Consider the following 21,671-nt stretch of genomic DNA (forward strand, 5'->3'; position numbering starts at 1 on the left):
GATCCTGGAAACACGCCAAAGGAGGATTCTTAATTTTTATGTCACTTTTGGTATATGTAAAGCACATCCCGTTCTTCCCATAAAATTTCACCGCTGCCCCTCCCTGGTTTTCATTTAAACCCAACTCCTGAAAAAAATAATTGCAGATTCGTTCGTCATTAACATTATTAAAAAAAAAAAAAAAAAAAAAAAAAACTTTCACATGAGTTAAAACGCAATATGACTTCGACACCTTAAATAACACTTCTGGCGTACACAAGCCCCAGGGTAAGATGTGCATTTGCTTTTTCTGTATAGTACAGAAAAAGCAGCTGAAACTGTAGATGATTTTCATTTGACCATGGAAGAAGTCGTTTCTAATGATTTATATTTGCAAGACTATCTTCTTCAAGTACACAAATACTATGACTGATATTGTAAGTATTAAAACTGTAACACGCTAAAGAGCCAAAAAATCGGAAACCTTTAGTCAACATCTAGTAGGGGTCATCTTTTTCCCCAATTACAGCCTGTACACACGTCATAACATGGATTCCACTACGTGTCTGACGGTGTCTAGCTCCAGATTTGACCTTCTTCCATCAGGATATTTGTCAGCTGCTGTATTGTGGTCGATAGAAAAATGCCCTTTCCAATATATCTGGAATATTCTCAGTTGCAATCGAATTCGGAGAATTAAGCGGCCAGGTTAGATGTTGGAAATCTTTGAGCACTGCAGGGCGAATATGGTCCAATACAACAGAAAGATATACCTTGGAGGTAACACGACCTTTCTAACGGCATGAGAGGACCCAGTCCATACCAACAAAACATAACCCATACGATGATACCACCTCCAGCCGCTTGAGTGGTGGACAGAAGGTAGTCTGGATGAATGGCTTCATGAGATTCATGCCACACTTTCACCCTACCATTAGTGCAAAGACCTGTAGGAGTACACGATTGTTTTTTTCTTGTTCCAAAACCGGTCTTGGCATTGGCGGAACCATTCCAGTCGAATCTTTCGATTTTTTGTAGAAAGAAAGCCGTAAAAGGATATTTTTTTTTTTTTTTTGCCTAAATCAAACTTTTCATTCATTTATGAACAGTGGACCTTCTGTTCTGCCACACAACTCGGTTTAAATTCTTGCCGTATGTTTTTCAGATTTAATTTATTTTTATAACTATTATAGAAAGTAACTAAATCAAATAATAATAATATTGTATAATAGTAAAGAGTCACTATATGTTATTTCTAACGTTTTCGGTGGCTAGCGTTAACTGATCATTTAGTAAATAAAAACAATAGACTAACTACAAAAGAAACCCTACAGGGCAAACTAGAATAAATTATTGAATATGATTGAATATGGAATGCTGTACTTGAATAACGAGTTGCCTCGCTACCCCAGACATTTGTGGCAATGCGTTCTGTGAGAGATATGGATGTGTCATTTTTTTTGAAAAAAATTACCAAAGGGAAGGCGCGGTTTTGGTTGTTACTTTTTCAACAGGTTCGGCCTAATTCGAGCAACAAAGTTAACTATGCGTGTTCAACTTGTCAATTGTATCAAAACCCATAGTAAATCACAAACAGTATGTTTACTGTAATAAGAATTCTGTTCTGAACCTGAAAAACCTAATTTTATGAGGGAAAAAATAATTGAATTCTCTTAAGATGTTTTCCGCTCAAGATTATATAACTGTTTGGTGCCTTCAAAAACATCTTAAGTGGGCTTCTCATTATACAGTTTAAAAACTTTGCTTTATTGACCATAACCTTAATTGGGCGGAACACAGTTCCGGGTTGACAAGTTAGTTCACTTTTGTAGATTCCATTTTAATCCATTCATTGGATATGCTGGACATCTTAAACACCAATACTGTTTCGGTGTTCTTTTGCAACTCATAATGACATCTTGAGTCTTGTCGGCTAATTCAATGGCTCTGTATACTGCTGATTTTCGCTTCCAAATTAGAAATTGTTTGGTCATGTGCATATATCATCATGATGTGCCAACATGCAAATTTTGGATGGTGTGTTAACTCTTAAGGAGAGGTAACTTTTTTTCTGACGCAGTGTAATTGCAATATACGCGGAAGTTGAGTTGATATCCTGATCCACAATTATAACCCGGGAGAAAAAGAGAGAGACGTTGATCAGCACTTGGATACATCCAATGATAGATCAATGTCACTGTTATACGTAAATGGTAAAACTGGTAAGAGGGTCCTAAGGCTCAATAGAACATTTTTCATTGTAATTTAAGAGTCAAAGATTGGAAAGTAATGAACTATTTCCTTACGTCGAATTATTGTTCTCCTTACCCAACAAGATTTTACATCCCCGAAGTTATAGGTTGCCCATTCTGTAGTATTTTTAAACTTCTTCTTAAAGTGATTGGTGTTGTTTGAGGGAGTAGTGACGACTGTTAAAATTCAAAGAAATAAACAAATATAAAAGAAGGAATTCGTTGACTTTTACTTGAAGTACTGGCCCACCTATAGTTTTATTTATTTTTAATCCGATACCCTAATACACCTGAAAAGGTGTATTGCTGTAATTTTTGACAGCACATTATAATCTAAAACAACGCATTCATGCGTTTTTTCTCAACCAGTTTCAAGGCGTGAGCATTCCATGAGTATTGAAATTTTTGCCAACATAGCGAAATATAACCGATAGGTTGGGCCGAATTGTTTTGTTTTTTTCTTGAAGCAACAAGAATGACGTCTTCTTTGAAACGGAGTGAAAGGTTACATCGTCTAGCATCGGTCGAGACTCGGAATGCCAAGCGACAGTAGAAGTAAACGCAATCATTGTCTTCAAGAACACTGACAGCTTGTAGGAATTGCACTGGCATGCGAACATGCCTGCCTTTTGTCGTACCTGAGAATGATGTCTGCTAACCAACAACCTTGCTCAGAATAAGAACTCGTAAGACGTTTATTCATTCGTTTTCACCAAGAAGTAGAGAAAATGATGATGAACTTGCCACATCCCTTAAGTTAGATGATTTTTTGCTTTACAAAAGGATTTTAAATTCACTCCTGGATAGTGTTTTCCAAATATGGTTTATACGATGTTTGGGTGTTAATATTGATTATAGTGGCATCCGGAGGATGTTTCTTTATGCGTTTGACGACTTCTTTTACCCGGGGGCGGAAGTGAGGGGTAGTCAAAGACCATTTTTTGATAAAATTCTTCACCAAGAAGAATTTTAGCTAAAATATTATTTAGAAAAATGATTTTATGTTCATAGAACTAATTTTTCGCAGTTCATATAACAAAAATTTTAAATATTCTAACGTTATAACCTTTGCTTTGTTATTAAATTTATTTTTATATCACGTTTACAGATTTTCTTCGTATACACATCCATACAAAAATATTAGACAATACTGAAGAGTTATCGATGAATACGAGGTATGCTCAAGATGTGTTTACCCTCACCTAGAAGTTTTTGAGTTAGGGATTTGAAACTTGGCTGGTAATTTCATACTTTTCTATGTGAATACCTTCTACAGCTACGTATTTTTCCCATCTGTAAATAAGCTTTCAGGCATCTTGAATACAACTCCTGACTCTGAGCAGAAAACCACGCTTCCACTTCATTAATTACCGCCTCATCAGTCTGAAATCTGCAGCCTCATAGTGGTGCCTTCATTTTATGGAAGAGAGGATACGTTTCCCACGCCTCTCTTCCACTTGATAGCCTCTTTTTTCCCAGGAGATTTCTGTATACTCCCCAGTGATGCTGTTGCCTTTTGGGAGGTAATGTGTAAGAGTTACAGAAGAGTTCCTTTAGAGTTACAGAACGCTGACAACATTGCCTTGTTGGAAGGGCGTTGGCGAAGTTGAATGTTTCCAATGTTTTTTCATCTATTTTGTTTCTGGATCATAGTGATGGACCCTGCATTCAATCTATCGTCACAATTCGAAAAAAAAATCATAAACATTCTTTCTACAACGCTCCAATAATTGTGCAGAACAAGACCTTCCTGTGCAGCTTTTGAGGTGGTGTCAACAATCTCAGAACCCATCGGGCTGCCACCTTAGACATGCACGAACTCGTGCAAACAGATGGATGATAATGGTCCCTTCGTTTTCTATAGAATTTATGGTCATACTTCTGTCTTCAAGGACTAGCTGTTCCACTTTAACAACAATGGCAGGGCCTGTGGCTGAGATGGATCTTTTCCGCTGTCTCTTAGGTCACCATGCATGCTGCTTCTACCACACATGAACTGTCTTGTCCAATTTTTCAGCCTCATATGATGGGCAATCCTCCCCATCATATACAGCTCTCATTTTCTCATGGATTTGTTTTGCTTTTTTACTTCGCAAATGAAGAATTTTATAATGGATCGACCTCAACCTTCTCCAGCGTATCACCTCTTGCTGTATTCATGACTCTAGTTCAGTAACCGATGGATCTAGAAAAACAAATAAATATACATTATTAACTTATGAAACCCAGCAATATATATACATAATATCAAATCCCTAACTGGAATATTTCTAGTTGATGATTCATGCATATTGACAGCCTCTCATAAATCTGCGTTATATTTGCAAGATAACGGACTTCTGACCAATAAGTTCCTTCTAATTCTCATTCTTTAATCTATCTAGGAGGTGTACAGTATAGAATTCATCCAATTCTTAGACAGAGGTTTATGGTACATTGCTGTATATAACGACGGGGACCAACTTCAGGAAATTTCGTTTACCCCCCACTTAACAGGTAGGTGTTCCCTGACCAACAAATGAAGGTAACATTCTCCGGGTCAAAATATAGTTAGCTGTTAATCCTAACACTTGTAATGTCTTTGTACTGTCCCTAGGAATTTATTGAGATCAGTTAATTTAAATAAATGTTTAAATTAACTAAATTAGCAAGTATCAAGCATTAAAGCTTTCTAATAATATTAATGCGCTAACTGCTTCGCTTTTCTAGTTTATAGGAAATAATGAAAATCTATTCGTCTAGATTTAGAACTTGTACAACTAACATGTAGTTTATCTTACTTTTTGTAGACGAGTCGAGCCTCCCCTGCCCATATGACTGTCACGGGCATGGCACGTGCGTCATGGGCAGTTGTGTCTGTAACCCGGATTATGCCGGAGATTCATGTGCCTATCGTGAGTACTTGTTCAGTTATTCACTCCTTTTCTCTTTCTCTCTCTATCTGCGTGAGTTGTGCAATATGTATATGTGTGTGTATTTTCGTAAAAAGGTATTGCTGTACTAGTTTTCACCTCATCTAACGAAATTCTCCCCACATTTTCCTCATAGATTACCTTTAACCTTTCTGTGTCCTCTGTGAGTTCCTGTGTCGTTTTATTGATAGATTGCGTATCTGCAACTCATTTTCGCATTGGAAATTAATTACTTCAAGGTACACAGTTCAAGGTTCATGTATTTATTTATAATTATCCAAAAGTCAGGAAATCCAAAAGTTTATTTATGGCATATGGCACTTAAGATAAATAAATAAAAAAAAAAATTTTTTTTAATGAGAAACGCAATTTAAAAGTTGCATAACAGATGGCGCAGTGTGTCTAACTGATTGAATATCAACAACAAACAGTGATACAAGATAACAATAACCTTGCAACAGTACCGTTTTCTGTTGAAAGTTGATCTTCGACCAGATAAAAAGAAATAACTGCAGATTTTTGATCAGTGTGATCGTAGACAATCAAGAAAGTTACTTTCAATGGCACAAGATGTTAAGTTTCCGCCTTGCAATGGATGTGATTTGTGCTAATTGAAAAGATTTGTGGCCTCCACAATCTCTTATCCGAGTTCACCAGTTGATTTCCTATGAAATTAAATATAATTATGGCTCGCAATGTCAAATAAATTATTTTCATTTAAAATGTTATAAGACTATCCTGCCATTCACGAGCGCAGAAGTTGCTAAAACGTCTGAAATACAGAACTTTAAATTTTCCTCGTAAATTCGGTGAGGAACCGAATTGACAGTTGATATATTTACGCGCGCACACACACACACACACACACACACACACACACACACACACACACACACACACACACACATCGAGTGGCTACTTACCCCTTTTCAAAAAATTAAGCGCTCTTTCTGTAATAGCATCGCGTGTTAGTACCATGTGGTATTAATCAGGCGAGTAGAGATTTGAGGCGAGATGCCAACAGAGGCTGACAAGACTTGACAGTCAGCTAAATATCAACTCAGTACAACAGTGGTAACCAAAGCGGCATTTCAGAAAACACTACTCATTGCTCCATGTCGGCAAAGGGTATCTTAGCCGACTACCGGACCGGATTCCACTCCTGTCAGCAAAAGAGAAGGAGGTACGGTTACAGTGAGCTCTGGAAAACCAACATTGGGCAGTAAAAGATTGAAAAACGTTTCCTAATATGGTGAAAAGAGCATGAGTCCAAGAATCAGGCGCCAATAATGCAATAGTCCAAGAATCTCATCCTTCAGGCGTCAATAATGCAAGCTGCTGGTGGCAGTATAATGGTGTGGTGAGCGTTTTCGTGGTACACATTGGGATTCTTACCGATGGAGCAATATTTGAATGCCACAGGTTATCTGGAAATTGTTTCGAACCAGGTATATCCCTTCATGGCTACAGTATATTCATCTGCAATTGGATTCTTCCAATAGGATAATGCAACATGTCATAAGGCTAGAACTGCGCAGAACTGATTCCAGAAATCATCTGTACACAACTCAGTCAATTGCGGTTGGGATCTCTCCAAATGAGCCCCTGTGGAATAAAGTGAAATGATCTCGTCGGGGTAGAGATCTGCAATTATCCAATTTGCAACAGCCGTGGGAAATAGTCGAGTAAACAATGAGCCAGAATCCCTGTAACACACTTTCGACACCCCCTTAAGTTTACGCCTGGACTAATCTAGGGTCTCCTGAGAACTAAGAAGGAAGAGGGGTGTTACTTGCTATTTGGCTTGTATACGTAATAAAGCGGCCACTCACTTTATATTAATTAATAGAAAGACTATATGAAAAGTTAAAATATACTTTGAGCCCAAATATACTTTAAAACTATCTGAAAGTTTACCTTTCTTATTTATATCAAGTAGCTGCTCATATTCTAAAATCACTTAATTTAAAACACTTGCGATGACGTTTTGTAGCTCTTACAATTAAACCCAATATTATTTCATGTCCACCTATTTTTTTTTTTTATTTATTTATTTAAAAACAATGAGGAACGCTCTCTCTCGCTCGAAATACCAAAGATACTTATGCAAAACATGAAATATTTTGAGTTTTTTGTATTGAGAGGCCAAAAGACAAGCCAAACGGGTGTTTCAAAATTTCACGGAATAAAATGTGGCATATTCTGAATAAAAATAAGAAAAAAGTTCCTTTGTAAACATTGTATGTCTTAAAAGTATTTATTTCTGAGATGCTAATCATAAATTACAAACATGAAAATGAACGCATAACCTGAAAACACGCCACAATGAATCTAGGGTCAGAAGACCCAAGATTTGTCTTGGGTCTTCTAGGGGTTAGAAGACCCTAGATTCATCAACAGCTTCTAAAGAAGCTCAGTGTGTTCAAGTGACCTCCACGTTGTACAATGCATTCAACGCAAAGCGTCCACAATTCTCTTGACATACCTTATAGTTTCAGGGCTATTCTTAATGAATTTGGCAGCTTGCTTCAAAATTACAATTTCTCAATTCCTCTTTCTGTGGTAACACGCACAGAAAACCATGGATTTCATGTGATCCCGCATAAAGTAATCTAAGGGTGTTAGATCTATAATCATGATGATCATTGTACAGGGCCGATGAATCCATCGATTATTGTATTCCGTATTTAAAATGTCACAGTTCGTGCATAAACCATATCGCCTGTTGATTTTCAAAGGTGTATATCTTCCAATATTTCCCACAAATTGTTCCGCAGAAAGGACTGATAAGACTATGTTAACGAGTCTAACAATCGTATGTGGGTTTTCTTCGGCTCAAGTATGAATGTTTTCTAGATATAAAAATTCCATTTCTTCTAAAACACGATCCATCTGTAACCGAAACAGGTCTGAGAAATTGGAAGCCACTTGAAGAAGAAATATTTGTTCTTCAGCATTTGGAGTTCGCCAAACTCTCCCTCTTTCAGCGTTTGTTCATATAAGTTTCAGCGTATCTAATTCTCTAAGTTGTCTCTCCAGCAAATGCTTTACGATTTGGTACTCGCCCAGTTAAAAATATTTCGGCGTATCTGCGAAATTCATATGAACCCCACCATGAATTAAAATCACATCGGTTAACTCTGCAAAAGTAAACAGGTTTGTAGTGTCTCTCACAATATCATTTTATCTTTTTTTTTATTATTATTTATTTAAATAAGTTTCAGGTATATACACACACCTCATCCCATAAACTGCCTGCATTTCCAGTGATTTTCTTTTTTAACAGAAGACTCACAAAGAAGTTACATTACAACACATTTATTTAGGAGGTAGCACCTTTCTTATGGTCAATGCCAAGCTGGTAGCTGCTGGGAAGGAGTACATAAAATCTATACACTATCTTTGATTGGGCCTTTTCTTTTCAATATCGTTTCCAGTCTATGTCGAGGGTGAGGAACATTCCAACAGTGTTGGAAAGGAACATCCGATAAGATTCTTTATCCTTTTCTTGGATGGTTGCAAAATGGTTTGATTATGGCAACGGAGGTTGCTTGGTAGTTGGGTAGTGAAGGGCAATCTCAGCGAGACTTGGAATTTTTATCCTTTCTGTGAAGAGCTTCAATAGGATGGATATTTTGGTTTGATTATGGCTAGCTGCCACGGGATAATATTCAGGTTGCACGAAGGATACTTCTTGAGCTTGTAAACAGCTTTCCGAGTTAGTGGTTCAGCAACCTTACAATCCAGTATTCCACAGAGAGGAATTCTGTTCCCACTGTTAATCTCCTGAGATCAACGGTGGGAACATGAGTCAATTGTTGTGCAGAAGAAAACCTAGTAAATGACACTGTTAGTGTATATACTCCGACACAATCGTTACTCACAGTTGAGTAATTGGAATGTAGTAGAACAACACTATTTGTGCGGATGTTGGTACGTATATTTTGTCCTTTTTAAAGCCCGTTTTACGCAGTCATATTTTTTTATATAAATTTGAACACAAAAATGTTTTATACAATTTTGTAATTTATGATTAATATTTGAATCTTCTGAGACGTTTATAAAAACTTTTTAGGTGTACCATATGCTCCTCAAAATTGCAAGGTGCAATTTTGATACACTGTATAATACTTAGAACGACGTTAATTTTATTAATTTGTCTTTTGGTTGCTCAATACAACAAATTCGAAACATTGCATGCCTTGCATCATCAGTATTTAGAACGATAGAGTTCACGACCGGTTTTAAATGAAAGGGTGGGGGGGGACTTAATTTGACTGTGACAGTGCTGTCACCGTCTGGGGTTGTTTCTCGTGGTTTCGACCATTAGCAGTGGTTCATGGAACAATGAATACTATGCTGTGTATCGCTGATACCACTCCTTTTACACTGTGGCTACAGTATGGGAAGGATCCTTTTCTTTTTCATTATGGTAACGCACCATGTCATGCTGCACAACCTCTAGTGGCTATTTAAGGCATGAGCGTACAAAAGCTTCACTGGCCTGCTCAAGAGGTCTCACACTCTGCTATCACTGATGAACTGGAACTTCCGTTCGAGTTCATCCGTGACAGCAGAGTGGGACCTCTTTGTGATCCAGAGGTCCCACTCTCAGTAACTGATTGACTGCTTTGTTGACAGGGAAATGTACCAAAATACCACCTTCTTGTTATCATAATCTGGTCCAAAGGTGGCCTAACATGTATTGAAATATGCAAACTATCATTTATTACAATTTATAAATTTTATATCTAGGTAATTAACCTTCAAAAGTATCAGTACTGGTTTTGTTTTTAGGGATAATTCCGAATAAATAAAACCTTGATAAAATCATAAATTCTCTTGAGAAAAAAATTCTAGACTGTTTCTGTAGTTCTGCGCACTTCTTATTTCAGATAATTTAACCTAATGACAGTTTAACCTTTGCAGGTGTGTGCCCTATCCTGTGCAGCGGGCGTGGGCAGTACGTAGGTGGAGAGTGTGTGTGCAGCCCGGGTTGGAAAGGCAAAGAATGTCAGCTCCGAGAAGACGAATGCGAAATGCCGGACTGTAGCGGACACGGTGATTGTATGGATGGGGTGTGTCGCTGTTTTCCCGGCTACAAAGGGATTCATTGCGAGGAAGGTAAGTCACGAAGTAAATATAGAACTGTTTTAGTATCTCTGATGACGTTATCTATGGCACGTCTCTGACAACCGAAATGGCAGACCAAAAAAGAAATACCCCCCCCTTGTGATAATTCATTGATATTACTGTTAAATGGATAGTAAACTTTATTTTCCTTGAAGACAATTGAATTTATTGGTCATCTGATTACATGAATAATTTGGAACTCTAAAGAAAGAGGAACAGATACCAAGTTATTTGAAAGGTACGTTTTTTTCCAGAAAAGTGTTAATCAATGATGCCATATTATATTAATTATCAAGCGCTTTTGCAAATTCCGAAGTGACAATTATTCTTGACCCATAAGAAAATCATACTAAATTGTATTACCGTATTTACTCGCAGAATCCTTTTTTTTTTTTTTTTTTTTTCTTTCGACTGCTTTGCTCTAAAACATGACAAGGGAACATTGTGAGCAATTTTTCACAGGTACAACTTCGCTTCACATGACTCCTCAGTGAAAGTTAAACTTAAGACGTTAAGATCTGGATATTCCTTCTTGGATTTTTTTTTATTATTATTACGAATAAACAGACACAGAGTTGAAAAAAGTCAAAGAAACTTAACATCATAGTTAAGTCTTCCTGCATTCCTTGAATACCACTCTAGTAACATGGATTGTTTGAGGAAGGTGGGTGGAGGCTAGAAACCATTTGTTGAGAGAATTGATAGATGAAAAAAAAAGGAAAATAAACAACATTAATACATTCCTCGACAAAATTAACAGAACAAAATGTTTTTCGTGAATATTTTATTGTGAACAGTGTCTCCGATGACACTATTCACAATATAATTGGAATCCCGTTTAGGCCTACAAATATATTCTAGACATTATTTCATCTGGAGCCAACGAGGAAAGCGGTACCATCTTTTCACCATCAGAGAAAGGGACACAATGTGGAGTGTGAATTTACTGTGGGGCGGAATAATGATCAACGGCCCTTTTCATTTTTTTTTTTTTTTTTGATAGAGATACCATAACTGCGCACAGGTATCGAGAACAGATCCTCGAACCCCCTTTGTGCGACTTTTTAGGGGGCTCAGATTTTCTTTTCATGCACGACAGCGCCACTGCACATAGAGCTTAAGTGGTGGAGGAATATCTTGAAACTAAAGATATCCAACGACAGCCGAGATCAGCACGTTCAGCAGATTTAAATCGGATCGAACGTTTGTTGATTGTCCTTGGGCATTGCATTACACGCCGACAGCCAACTCCTCGGTCACTTGGTGAGCTAGGGTCTGCGCCAGTTGAAGAATGGGATTTGTTGCCATAGAATCATCTAGACACATTATATCGAGCATGGTTCGCCGCTCGCAGGTGTGTTTAACCGTTGGAGGGGATCATATGCGTACTGATATCATGTGACAATATTTTCGAGCATCTTGTAATGTGACCTTTTTTGGTAATTCTCATACATTCCCTAAAATGTCCCTTATACCTATCCAACGTTTCTCGCTGTCTCCTCATTTCATCATTATTCTATGGTACACCACCATACCAAATTTTGTCCCGCTTCAACGCAAGCTGCACGAGTTACACCACGTTTTCTTTCTTTTTTTTTTTTTTTTTTTTTTTTTTTTAATTTTCTGATACCCCGAACACGAGAGGTATTAGAACCTATAGTACTTAGTAGCGTGCTTGGGTTGGAGGTTGAGAAGACGAAAGAAGATATTCGTTGACATTGGACTTGAACTTCTGTAGACTGTAATTTTCAGGAAATACGTATGAAGGAAGGTTGTTCCAGAAAACGGCAGTTGAATGAATAAACGAGGAAGATGAAAAGTTCGTCCTGTGAGTTTGAAGTTGGACAGTAAATGGACGTTGGCTGGTGGGGGCACGAGTTCAGACTGTTTTGAAAGAGAGAGAGAGAGAGAGAGAGCGCCAGTTCAGAAGAACAGTGCCCATGGAAGTATCTGTAGAAGAGGCATGCAGCAGAAACAGTACGTCTATGAGAAAGCGAGTGGAGAGACTCTGTTAGAGATGAATCCTTAATTAACCTAACAGCCCTCTTCTGAATGGAATCTAGAAACCTGAGAGAGGTTTTGGGGGCACCACCCCAGATGTGGGAACAATATCCCATGGTAGGGCGGTTTGAGAATTGTATATAGTGAGCAGCTGTTTGGAAGAAAAGTAACGCCGAGAGCGAAAGAGAAAACCAAGTTTTTTAGATGCAGAGGAAGCAATATTTGTAATGTACTTGTGCCAAGAGAGATTAGAAGACAGGGTAATCCCCAAAAGAGATATATCATTTTGCCTAGAAATCGGAGTGTCACCAAAGATAAGCAAAGGAGCAGAAGAATCCTTTTTGCGAGATAAAAGACAAGACTGAGTTTTAGAAGGGTTGAAATCAACTAAGTTGTCTTTGCCCCACTGGAGAATTACCTGAAAATCGGCATTTAAGGAATTGGTGGCAGATATTCTAGAAGTTGAAGCTGATTGAGCACGGCAAGGGTTCTCAAAATGGAAAGTGGAATATAATGGGCTATCATCGGCAAAACTATGGATAGGACTTCCAGCCAATGGAAGAAGGTCATTAATATACAAGAGGAAAAGAACTGAACCATAGGGGACACCAGCATTAGTGGAGAAGTTAGAAGACAGAGAGCCATCTACCACCACCCTCAGTGAGCGATCAGGGAGAAAACTGGATAACCAATTACAAAAATCAGTTGGCAAACCATAAGACGGAAACTTGTTTAGAAGACCTTTATGCCAAACACGATCGAAAGCCTTTGATATGTCAAGAGGAAACACTACTTGTGTTTCCCCGAACCTTTCCATTGTATTAGCCCATAAATGGGTAACATAAGCCACAATATCACCACCGGATCGACACTGACGGAATACATACTGGCGATCATTGATCAGACAGAAGGTTTCTAGGTAGTTTGAGTTGGCGGTTAATTGATTTCTTCATTACTTTAGAAAGAGTAGAAGTAATTGCAATGGGACGATAATTGGATGGAGGGATTTGTCACCCTCTTTAGGGCTGGATATGAGATTCCTTCTGCCTGGAAATTTCCAAGCAGAAGGAAAAACACCATTGGAATAAGAAAGTGAAAAAAAGGTGACAAAGAACAGGAGTAAGTTCAGGAGCACAGGTTTTGAGAACAAGTTGAGAAATACCATCAGGACCTGGAGCTTTCTCAGCATCAAGTTTCGTCAAAATCCTTCTGACATCCTTTTGACGGAGGACCTCAGGAGGCATTGAATGGAGCGTGTTGGGAATGGTGAGAGGTGTTTTACCAAGATCATTAATACATGAGTTGGAAGAAAAATGGGATGCTAGCAGCTCATCTTTATCCTTGGCCGAAGTGACAACAGAACCATCTGGTTTTGACAGAAGTGGGAGTAGAGATGGGCAAAAGTTGCTGCCAATAGCTTTGGCAAGAGATCAAGAATGCTCGGCTACCATTAGGGCAAGAAGCAAATTTTCTACTTTTAGCCTCTTCAAAATTTAGTTTGGACTGATTAATAACTGCTTTATTATTCGGTTATTAATCAGTTTAAATTACAATTGTTGCGAGCTTTTGTGTAGGCAGAAAATGAAACTGAAGAATTGGAAACAAGCCAATTACGATATGCAACATTCTTCTCTTCAACCTTAGCACATTTATTGGAAAACCAAGGTTTAGATAAAGGACGAGATTTTAAAGTCGAGTGTGGAATAAAGGATTCCATTCCTACAAGAATAATTTCACCGATACGATCTGAACAAACGTTGACATCAGAAGTTTGAAAGAGCAATCCGACCAAGGAAAAGAAATCTCGCAGGTTCATCCCATTCTGCATTTTTGTAATGCCAAACAACACGAGGTTGGGAATTGCAATCAGATAACGGCTCCATTGGAGAAGAAACAATCACCAAGTAGTAATCTGAGGTGCCTAAAGGACCACTCACTTCGACCGTGTACTTAGAACGGTTGTTTGTGAGAAAAAGATCAAGCATGTTGGCTGTATGGTTAGGATTTTCCGGTATTCTGGAAGGTAAATGAACAATCTGTGCGAAGTCATTAGTCATTGCAAAAGCCTCAGCATTTCGACCAGCTGGATCGGTGTGAATAGAAAACGGAAGCCAGCTGGAGTTGTGAACATTAAAATCACTAAGGAAAATTACCTCACTGTTAGGAAAGTTGGACTGGAGAAAGTCAAGTTGCAAAGAGAAGTCAAAGAACTTCAACTGATTAAGGAGTTGGGAGAACGGTAGAGACAACAGATGAATTTGACAGAAAGAAGATTTTAAGCCAGAGAAGATCGAAAAGAGATTCCAAATTACCAAGTCTCTGACAGGGAATATCAGAACGGACATATACACAACGGACACCACCTTTGAGGCGAAAAAATCATACAGCGAATTATTTGGGCAACTCAGATGAGCAAGTTTTCTACATGTTCTGTTAATTTTGTCGAGCAGTGTATTTCTAGGCAGGTTCATAAATGCGTATGCACATATTAACTTTATCACATCTCCCCGTTCACATTGTAATAACTGGTCTCCAAGTAAATTCGTCTATATATATTTTTAAACATATCTCGATTTATACTGAACATATTTTCCTTTTTAGTTCAACAGAGCACAACGCCCTGAATAAACGTAACCTATTTTCTTTACAACTTGTCCATTCTAACGCCCACTCGAATAGCTCAATGGTTATGATAACTTCCATGCTATGTTTAAAAGAACTTATGTAGAAATTTCTAATTCTATCAAAATGGGAGGAATTTTTCTATCTTTATATATTGTAAAAACTTGAATCAGTACACACGACTCCCTCAATATAAATAAAAATAGAAATGCTTGTCAGATTTCTAGTAATGCAAACTATAGAAATTCTTAAACTTCCAACCATAAATTCCTCATGTTAAAGAATTTCGACAGTGTGGTTTCTTAATATAGAAAGTTGGAGGAGAATAAGAAATTTACTAAGTGTTAGCAAATGGCAATTAGTAAGTAGCGCAAGACAACAAGGGGGAGGTTTTACAGACAGCATGTATTAGCAGTGATGGTTACAAAGTGTCACTTGTAACCCCCTCCAAACGTTCCAGACACGTTTGTTTCCAAAATGTCACTCGTATTAAACAGTAACGACCCCGTAAATCTTAGGGTACACCCAGGTCTTGTTGGGGAACAAAAATAGCGACCTTTGACGCATACACAGTTATGTACTATACAGAAATGACTCCATTCGTTTCTTAAGTCTTCTATTGGAAAAAGTTTAATAAATTAACTTTTATAGCTGTTTTTTTTTACCTTTTTATTTATATTTTTACTTCAGTGGACTGCCTGGATCCAGAGTGCTCGAGTCATGGCGTCTGTCTTACTGGTATGTGCATTTGCAGAAAAGGATGGAAAGGTGCCGACTGTAGCGAACCTGACAGTGATGCGTTACGGTGTCTTCCGGACTGTTCTGGACATGGTCAGTTTGATCTGGAACAGCAAAGATGTATGTGTGATCAACAGTGGACAGGAATTGATTGCTCCCAAGGTAACGTGTTTGTCGAAGGATTTCATACTAACAGCGCGAAAAGTGGTTTCTTTTATTGGTAAACAACATATGCAAATAGTTTTGGAAAAACAACATTGATATAAAAGAAGTACGAATGCGTTACGTTTCAGACCCGTTAGCATAATAATAATTCAAAAAGATGGCAAAAATTAACATCTTTTAAGCGCGAACCGATTTTAATTACACTTATGAATTTAATTTTTCATTACATTTTCTTTTATTTATTTCAGAAAAATGCGACCTGGACTGCGGTTCCCATGGACACTGTGAAGGAGGTTTGTGCGTATGTTTGGATAGTTGGAGTGGGTCAAAATGCAATGAGAAGCTCTGTGATCCCCGCTGTTTGGAACATGGGCAGTGTCGAAATGGAACTTGTCTTTGTATTCAGGGATGGAATGGAAGACACTGCACTTTGGGTAATGGATGGTTTGGCTCAATAACTTAGTCAATAAGGTTTTTAGTTAAGAAAATATAGATAATCCAGTTGATATAATAAAGAAACACTGAAATTAGACTTGAACGTTTGGGGGGAAAATAATGTGGTCCTTCCACTGTTTTTTGTTTAATCTAATATCATTAGGCCTACAACTTATAATTGTACGATTGTAGAAGATGTAGCAACCGAAGTTTTATATTAAATTCATCCTTATATTGCAGAAGGCTGTCCGAGGAACTGTAACAGTCATGGTGAGTGCATCATTGGAGAAGAGAACGAATGGATTTGTCAGTGCGACACTGACTGGGATGGTACCGACTGTGGAATCTCTTTAGAAAGAAAATGCGAAGATGGATCGGACAATGACAATGGTTAGTTGGTCTAACTTTATATTTTTATTTCCTTATCCCCTCCCCTATATAACTTAACAGTGTATGTAATAATTTCTCCTCTAATTAGGAATAAATATTTGTTTTCATTGATAGATGGACTTGTAGATTGCGAGGACAGTGAATGTTGCGTAGATGTCGCCTGTGAAAACAATCCGCTTTGTTTTTCGGCTGCCGATCCTCTTGACATTCTACTTCGCAAGCAACCCCCTGCAGTGACAGCTTCGTTCTTCCAGAGAATGCAGTTTCTCATTGAAGAGGGATCCGTACAAAGCTATGCCCACAAAAGCACCTTCAACGACAGGTAGGGTTAAAAAGGATAAAAAAATATATTTTTAAAAATTGCTTAAGGAAGGCTGCGCAGAAATAGAAAAGCTATTTGATTTCAATACTTTTATTTAAAAAATGAATGAAACCGTAACCTACAATTTTAAACTATCTTATTGAGTTCTTTTATAATGTAAAACATTTCAAATTAAAATACTCTACTTTATTTTAATGCTGCATCAGCACTCTTTGGAACCATTTTAACACCAGGTAAGCAAAGACCATCATGAAATAGTTCGTTAAAACGCCTTATTTTATTTAATATAATTTATTCTATGTACTAATATATCTTTCTATGGCTCCTTTTACCTAGTAGCCATCTTATACGTGAGTAATAGATGAGTATTTATAGATTAGAGACGAGGTTTGGGTAATTTTTACATACCATTTACCCATTTCATTTTCTGTTATCTGCTTCTGCAGTTCCCAGTAAGAATCTTATTACCGAAATTGTTCGTGCCCCAATCTCTTAATCTTGTTTCCCGTGTTCATGCATGACATCTCAGAATCGCTCGTGATACTTAAGCTTATCTTTAATCCTCTGCCTAAAACTGTCTATACCTATTTCTCCAGCTATCGTGATAAACTGTACTGTTACATATTGTATCTTGTGTACCATTTCTCTTATCTCTGTGGTATCTGTATTTTCCTACATTACGTCATTCTTTATCCTCTATTAGCCGCGCTTCAGTCATTAGAGGCCAGGTCGTCAGCAACACCGGAACAGGAGTGATGGGCATACGAGTGGGTATAGCTGGAAGTCCACTGCCTGGTTTTACAGTCACGCGAGAATCGGGTTGGTAAGTGAAATGGCTTCTTAATAACGCAGCTGAATCCTCAATGGTCTATAACTTCACTTTAATACATTTCTTAAGACGGGTTTTAATTGAATCAGCTTCGTCTTGAAGATGCAACTAGCGGGGGTGTGAAACATTCTAAACTGCTTCCGAGGCCAGGCTGATAAAATATTCATACTAAATATTGTTTATGGCAAAAGTTGAACACTCTACAGCTCAACTTCTGTTCACTAAATCATGCCTCTTGTAATTTAGCTGTTAAGAAGACACTTTGAAATAGCCATCTTAAGGTAATATCTTAGAGTAGATAACAGACGGCTCTTTTGCAGTTTGCATTCCTTGGCGAGGTATTATAACTGAGTGGGATATCTTCGTTTTATTTTTACTTACAGCTGGCAGGGTATGGAGTTATTAACCCAGGGCCAAGTTAGTCGGTTTCGACGAAAAAAACAGATGAATAAAATACAATTTACAACTTTCGTTTTTGGAGATGGAGTCCCTTAGTGCTCTTTCTTTGGATCTTTAAATAAATTAATGCATATTATAAATATTAATGACTCGAAATGAAGAAAAAGAGCCAATGTTCATAAAAGGAATTTATTATGAAAATCATTGAACCATTCAAAATAAAACGAATCATTGAATCGTTCAAAAATCAAAATCATTCAAAATAGTTCCCAATTTTGAAATGATTCAAAATCAAATGAATCATTCAAAAATCAAATTTATTCGAAAAAGTCCCTATGGGGACTATTTTGAATACCTGCATGTGGAATTTACTAAAAATTAATAAAATTAAAACAAAGGTTGTAATTAATAAACAAATCTGACCTAAATTATATAGTAGTATCCATCATCAAATAAGTTTTCAGACCATGTCCTGATAAGCTTCTTTTGACTTTAATTGCCTTAGGTTTGACATTCTGGTGAATGGAGGAGGGGCTGTGAAGCTACAGTTTCAAAGGAATCCTTTCCGACCAAAAGATCTGACTGTGGTGGTTCCTTGGAACGAAATCGTAGTAATCGACCAGGTGACGATGTCGATGGAAGAAGAGAAGCCACAAGAGTACAAACCACCGCTCTGTCTGGACCACGATTACGATGTCATGAAGCCCGTTGTCTTGGCAACGTGGAAACACGGCTTTCAAGGCGGATGTCCGGAGAGAAGCTCGGTATTAGCGGAATCTCAGGTAATCTGCCACGAAGTGTAATTTAAAATACAACGTACATACACATGAGCATTATTAAGAAAATCGGATTTATGTGAAACAAACTTCACTGTAATTCCTCTTCTTGGCTCGCAGGTTATACAGGAGAGTCTGCCGATTCCTGGTACGGACTTAAAGCTGGTCTACCACAGTAGCAGAGCATCGGGATATCTTTCCACAATTCAACTTCAGCTCACCCCCGATGCCATCCCTTCCGCCCTTAGGTTAATCCACCTTCGGATTTCCATCGAAGGAATCTTATTCGAAAAAAAATTCGAAGCGGATCCGGGTATAAAATTTACGTACGCCTGGAATAGAAGGAATGTGTACAGACAGAAAGTATACGGAATAGCGTCTGCTACAGGTAATGATTCTTTTTAAGAAACATGTATAGTATAGTTTGCAACTGTCCTGTTGCGCAATTATTACTACAGCGTATTTTGAGCCAAACTTAAGATTTTGACACTCATGAGTAATAAATTATTTTTGTCATTAATAAATGGTTATGTATGTTTGTGTTATTTATCTTCATTCGCTGTTTACGGAATGGTGTGTGTGTGTGTATAAAGCGCCAAAGCAACTAAGACTATGAGGTGCCAGCATATTGAGTCTACAAATTGGATGTATTCTGTCGTGGATTTGCTTGTTTGCTGGAGGAAAAACAACAGTGGTTTTTGACAACAGATAACAATGGTTTTTGATGTCAATTGGATTTTGATAACAATCAACTAATAATGGAACTTTGATACCGATCAACCAACAATGGAATTTTCATCTGTTGTCGTGGATTTGCTTGTTTGCTGGAGGAAAAACAACAGTGGTTTTTGACAGCAGATAACAATGGTTTTTGATGTCAATTGGATTTTGATAACAATCAACTAATAATGGGACTTTGATACCGATCAACCAACAATGGAATTTTCATCTGTTGTCGTGGATTTGCTTGTTTGCTGGAGGAAAAACAACAGTGGTTTTTGACAGCAGATAACAATGGTTTTTGATGTCAATTGGATTTTGATAACAATCAACTAATAATGGGACTTTGATACCGATCAACCAACAATGGAATTTTCATCTGTTGTCGTGGATTTGCTTGTTTGCTGGAGGAAAAACAACAGTGGTTTTTGACAGCAGATAACAATGGTTTTTGATGTCAATTGGATTTTGATAACAATCAACTAATAATGGGACTTTGATACCGATCAACCAACAATGGAATTTTCATCTGTTGTCGTGGATTTGCTTGTTTGCTGGAGGAAAAACAACAGTGGTTTTTGACAGCAGATAACAATGGTTTTTGATGTCAATTGGATTTTGATAACAATCAACTAATAATGGGACTTTGATACCGATCAACCAACAATGGAATTTTCATCTGTTGTCGTGGATTTGCTTGTTTGCTGGAGGAAAAACAACAGTGGTTTTTGACAGCAGATAACAATGGTTTTTGATGTCAATTGGATTTTGATAACAATCAACTAATAATGGGACTTTGATACCGATCAACCAACAATGGAATTTTCATCTGTTGTCGTGGATTTGCTTGTTTGCTGGAGGAAAAACAACAGTGGTTTTTGACAGCAGATAACAATGGTTTTTGATGTCAATTGGATTTTGATAACAATCAACTAATAATGGGACTTTGATACCGATCAACCAACAATTGAATTTTCATCTGTTGTCAACCAAAGACCTCATTGAACTTTCTTGCTGCTATCGCAAGGACAATTTTCAAAACATGACACGTTCAAGAACGTTTTACAGTAAGATCACAGTTTCTGTCCATAATTTAGAGTTCAAACAGAGAGTTAAATGATCTATTTTCTGGGAAAGTAAATGGCAGGTGAGCGATAAACAAATTCACAATATCACGGATGTGTGTGTGTGAGCGTGTGTCCGCGTAAATCGTCTGAAGGAACTCATCGCTGCAGCGGCATAAAAAAGTCCGCTCACGTTCCTCTACCGCTAGTGCCGTTTAAATGCCCAGCATAAATCAACATCCGCAGTCCGGGAGACTGCCGTATATATCTACCGAGTGTGGCAAAATGAAATAACGGCAAAGTTGATGTTCAACCCTAACGTTCGCCTGAGTGAACGGTGAGAGCACGCGAAATGGCTTTACGAGCCCATAAACATACCTGCCACAATGTGGCCTCAGTCTGCAATCCGCGACTGGAAAACTTGAGTGAGACGTTAAAACTTTTCTATTTTTCCACTTCTCAACAGAAGCCGTCGCACAAATTGATTTGATAAAGGTAGGAGGGAGACTACCTGGCTCGCTCCGCGGGTATCGGCGCTACGGCAATTATGCCACTATTATGGGGATGAAAATATCATTAAGGGGTTCAGATGCTTCGATAATGACCTGAAAGCGAGTGAGCACACCGGGCTTTGTCTGCCGAGTTCGATAGGTGGCAAGTTGGCCATCAACCGGTGTAAACATGTGCTGGAGATCAGCGGTTCACAAACTGTGGTGCGCGCACCCAAAGGATGCGCGAAAGAAATGAGATTTTTTGTAAATTATTACAAGCGCAAACGGTGTATGGAAAGTAGTTAATAAGCGCATGGTAATGAGGTTTAGAAATAACCTAGATTGGCGATAAAGAATCCCACATTTATTGACTATAAATTAATATACTTGTCATCTCTCTCTCTCTCTCTCACGAGAGTCCTTGGCTTCTTTCTTTGCAATGC

The 21,671-nt window shown here is 37.9% G+C and overlaps 1 protein-coding gene across 6 annotated transcripts in view; it reads left to right on the forward strand.

Moving 5' to 3' along the window:
• Positions 1-21,671, forward strand: part of LOC150078006 (teneurin-m-like) — a 432,793-nt gene that overhangs the window by 375,677 nt on the left and 35,445 nt on the right. For 4 of the 6 annotated variants that reach the window (XM_090384265.1, XM_090384269.1, XM_090384266.1 and 1 more), the window contains 11 exons: positions 4,616-4,727; positions 5,021-5,125; positions 10,073-10,267; positions 15,590-15,799; positions 16,051-16,236; positions 16,478-16,627; positions 16,742-16,949; positions 17,156-17,182; positions 17,653-17,772; positions 18,683-18,959; positions 19,074-19,341. In XM_090384265.1, coding sequence (XP_090240391.1) covers positions 4,616-4,727; positions 5,021-5,125; positions 10,073-10,267; positions 15,590-15,799; positions 16,051-16,236; positions 16,478-16,627; positions 16,742-16,949; positions 17,156-17,182; positions 17,653-17,772; positions 18,683-18,959; positions 19,074-19,341 — 1,858 coding nt within the window. The remainder of the gene's footprint in view (positions 1-4,615; positions 4,728-5,020; positions 5,126-10,072; positions 10,268-15,589; positions 15,800-16,050; positions 16,237-16,477; positions 16,628-16,741; positions 16,950-17,155; positions 17,183-17,652; positions 17,773-18,682; positions 18,960-19,073; positions 19,342-21,671) is intronic. The other 2 variants (XM_090384268.1, XM_090384267.1) reach the window with 2 other exon arrangements.

Source organism: Mastigoproctus giganteus, chromosome 11 (assembly GCF_048544385.1).
Source record: "Mastigoproctus giganteus isolate SK-2022 chromosome 11, ASM4854438v1, whole genome shotgun sequence".
NCBI lineage: Eukaryota > Metazoa > Arthropoda > Arachnida > Uropygi > Thelyphonidae > Mastigoproctus > Mastigoproctus giganteus.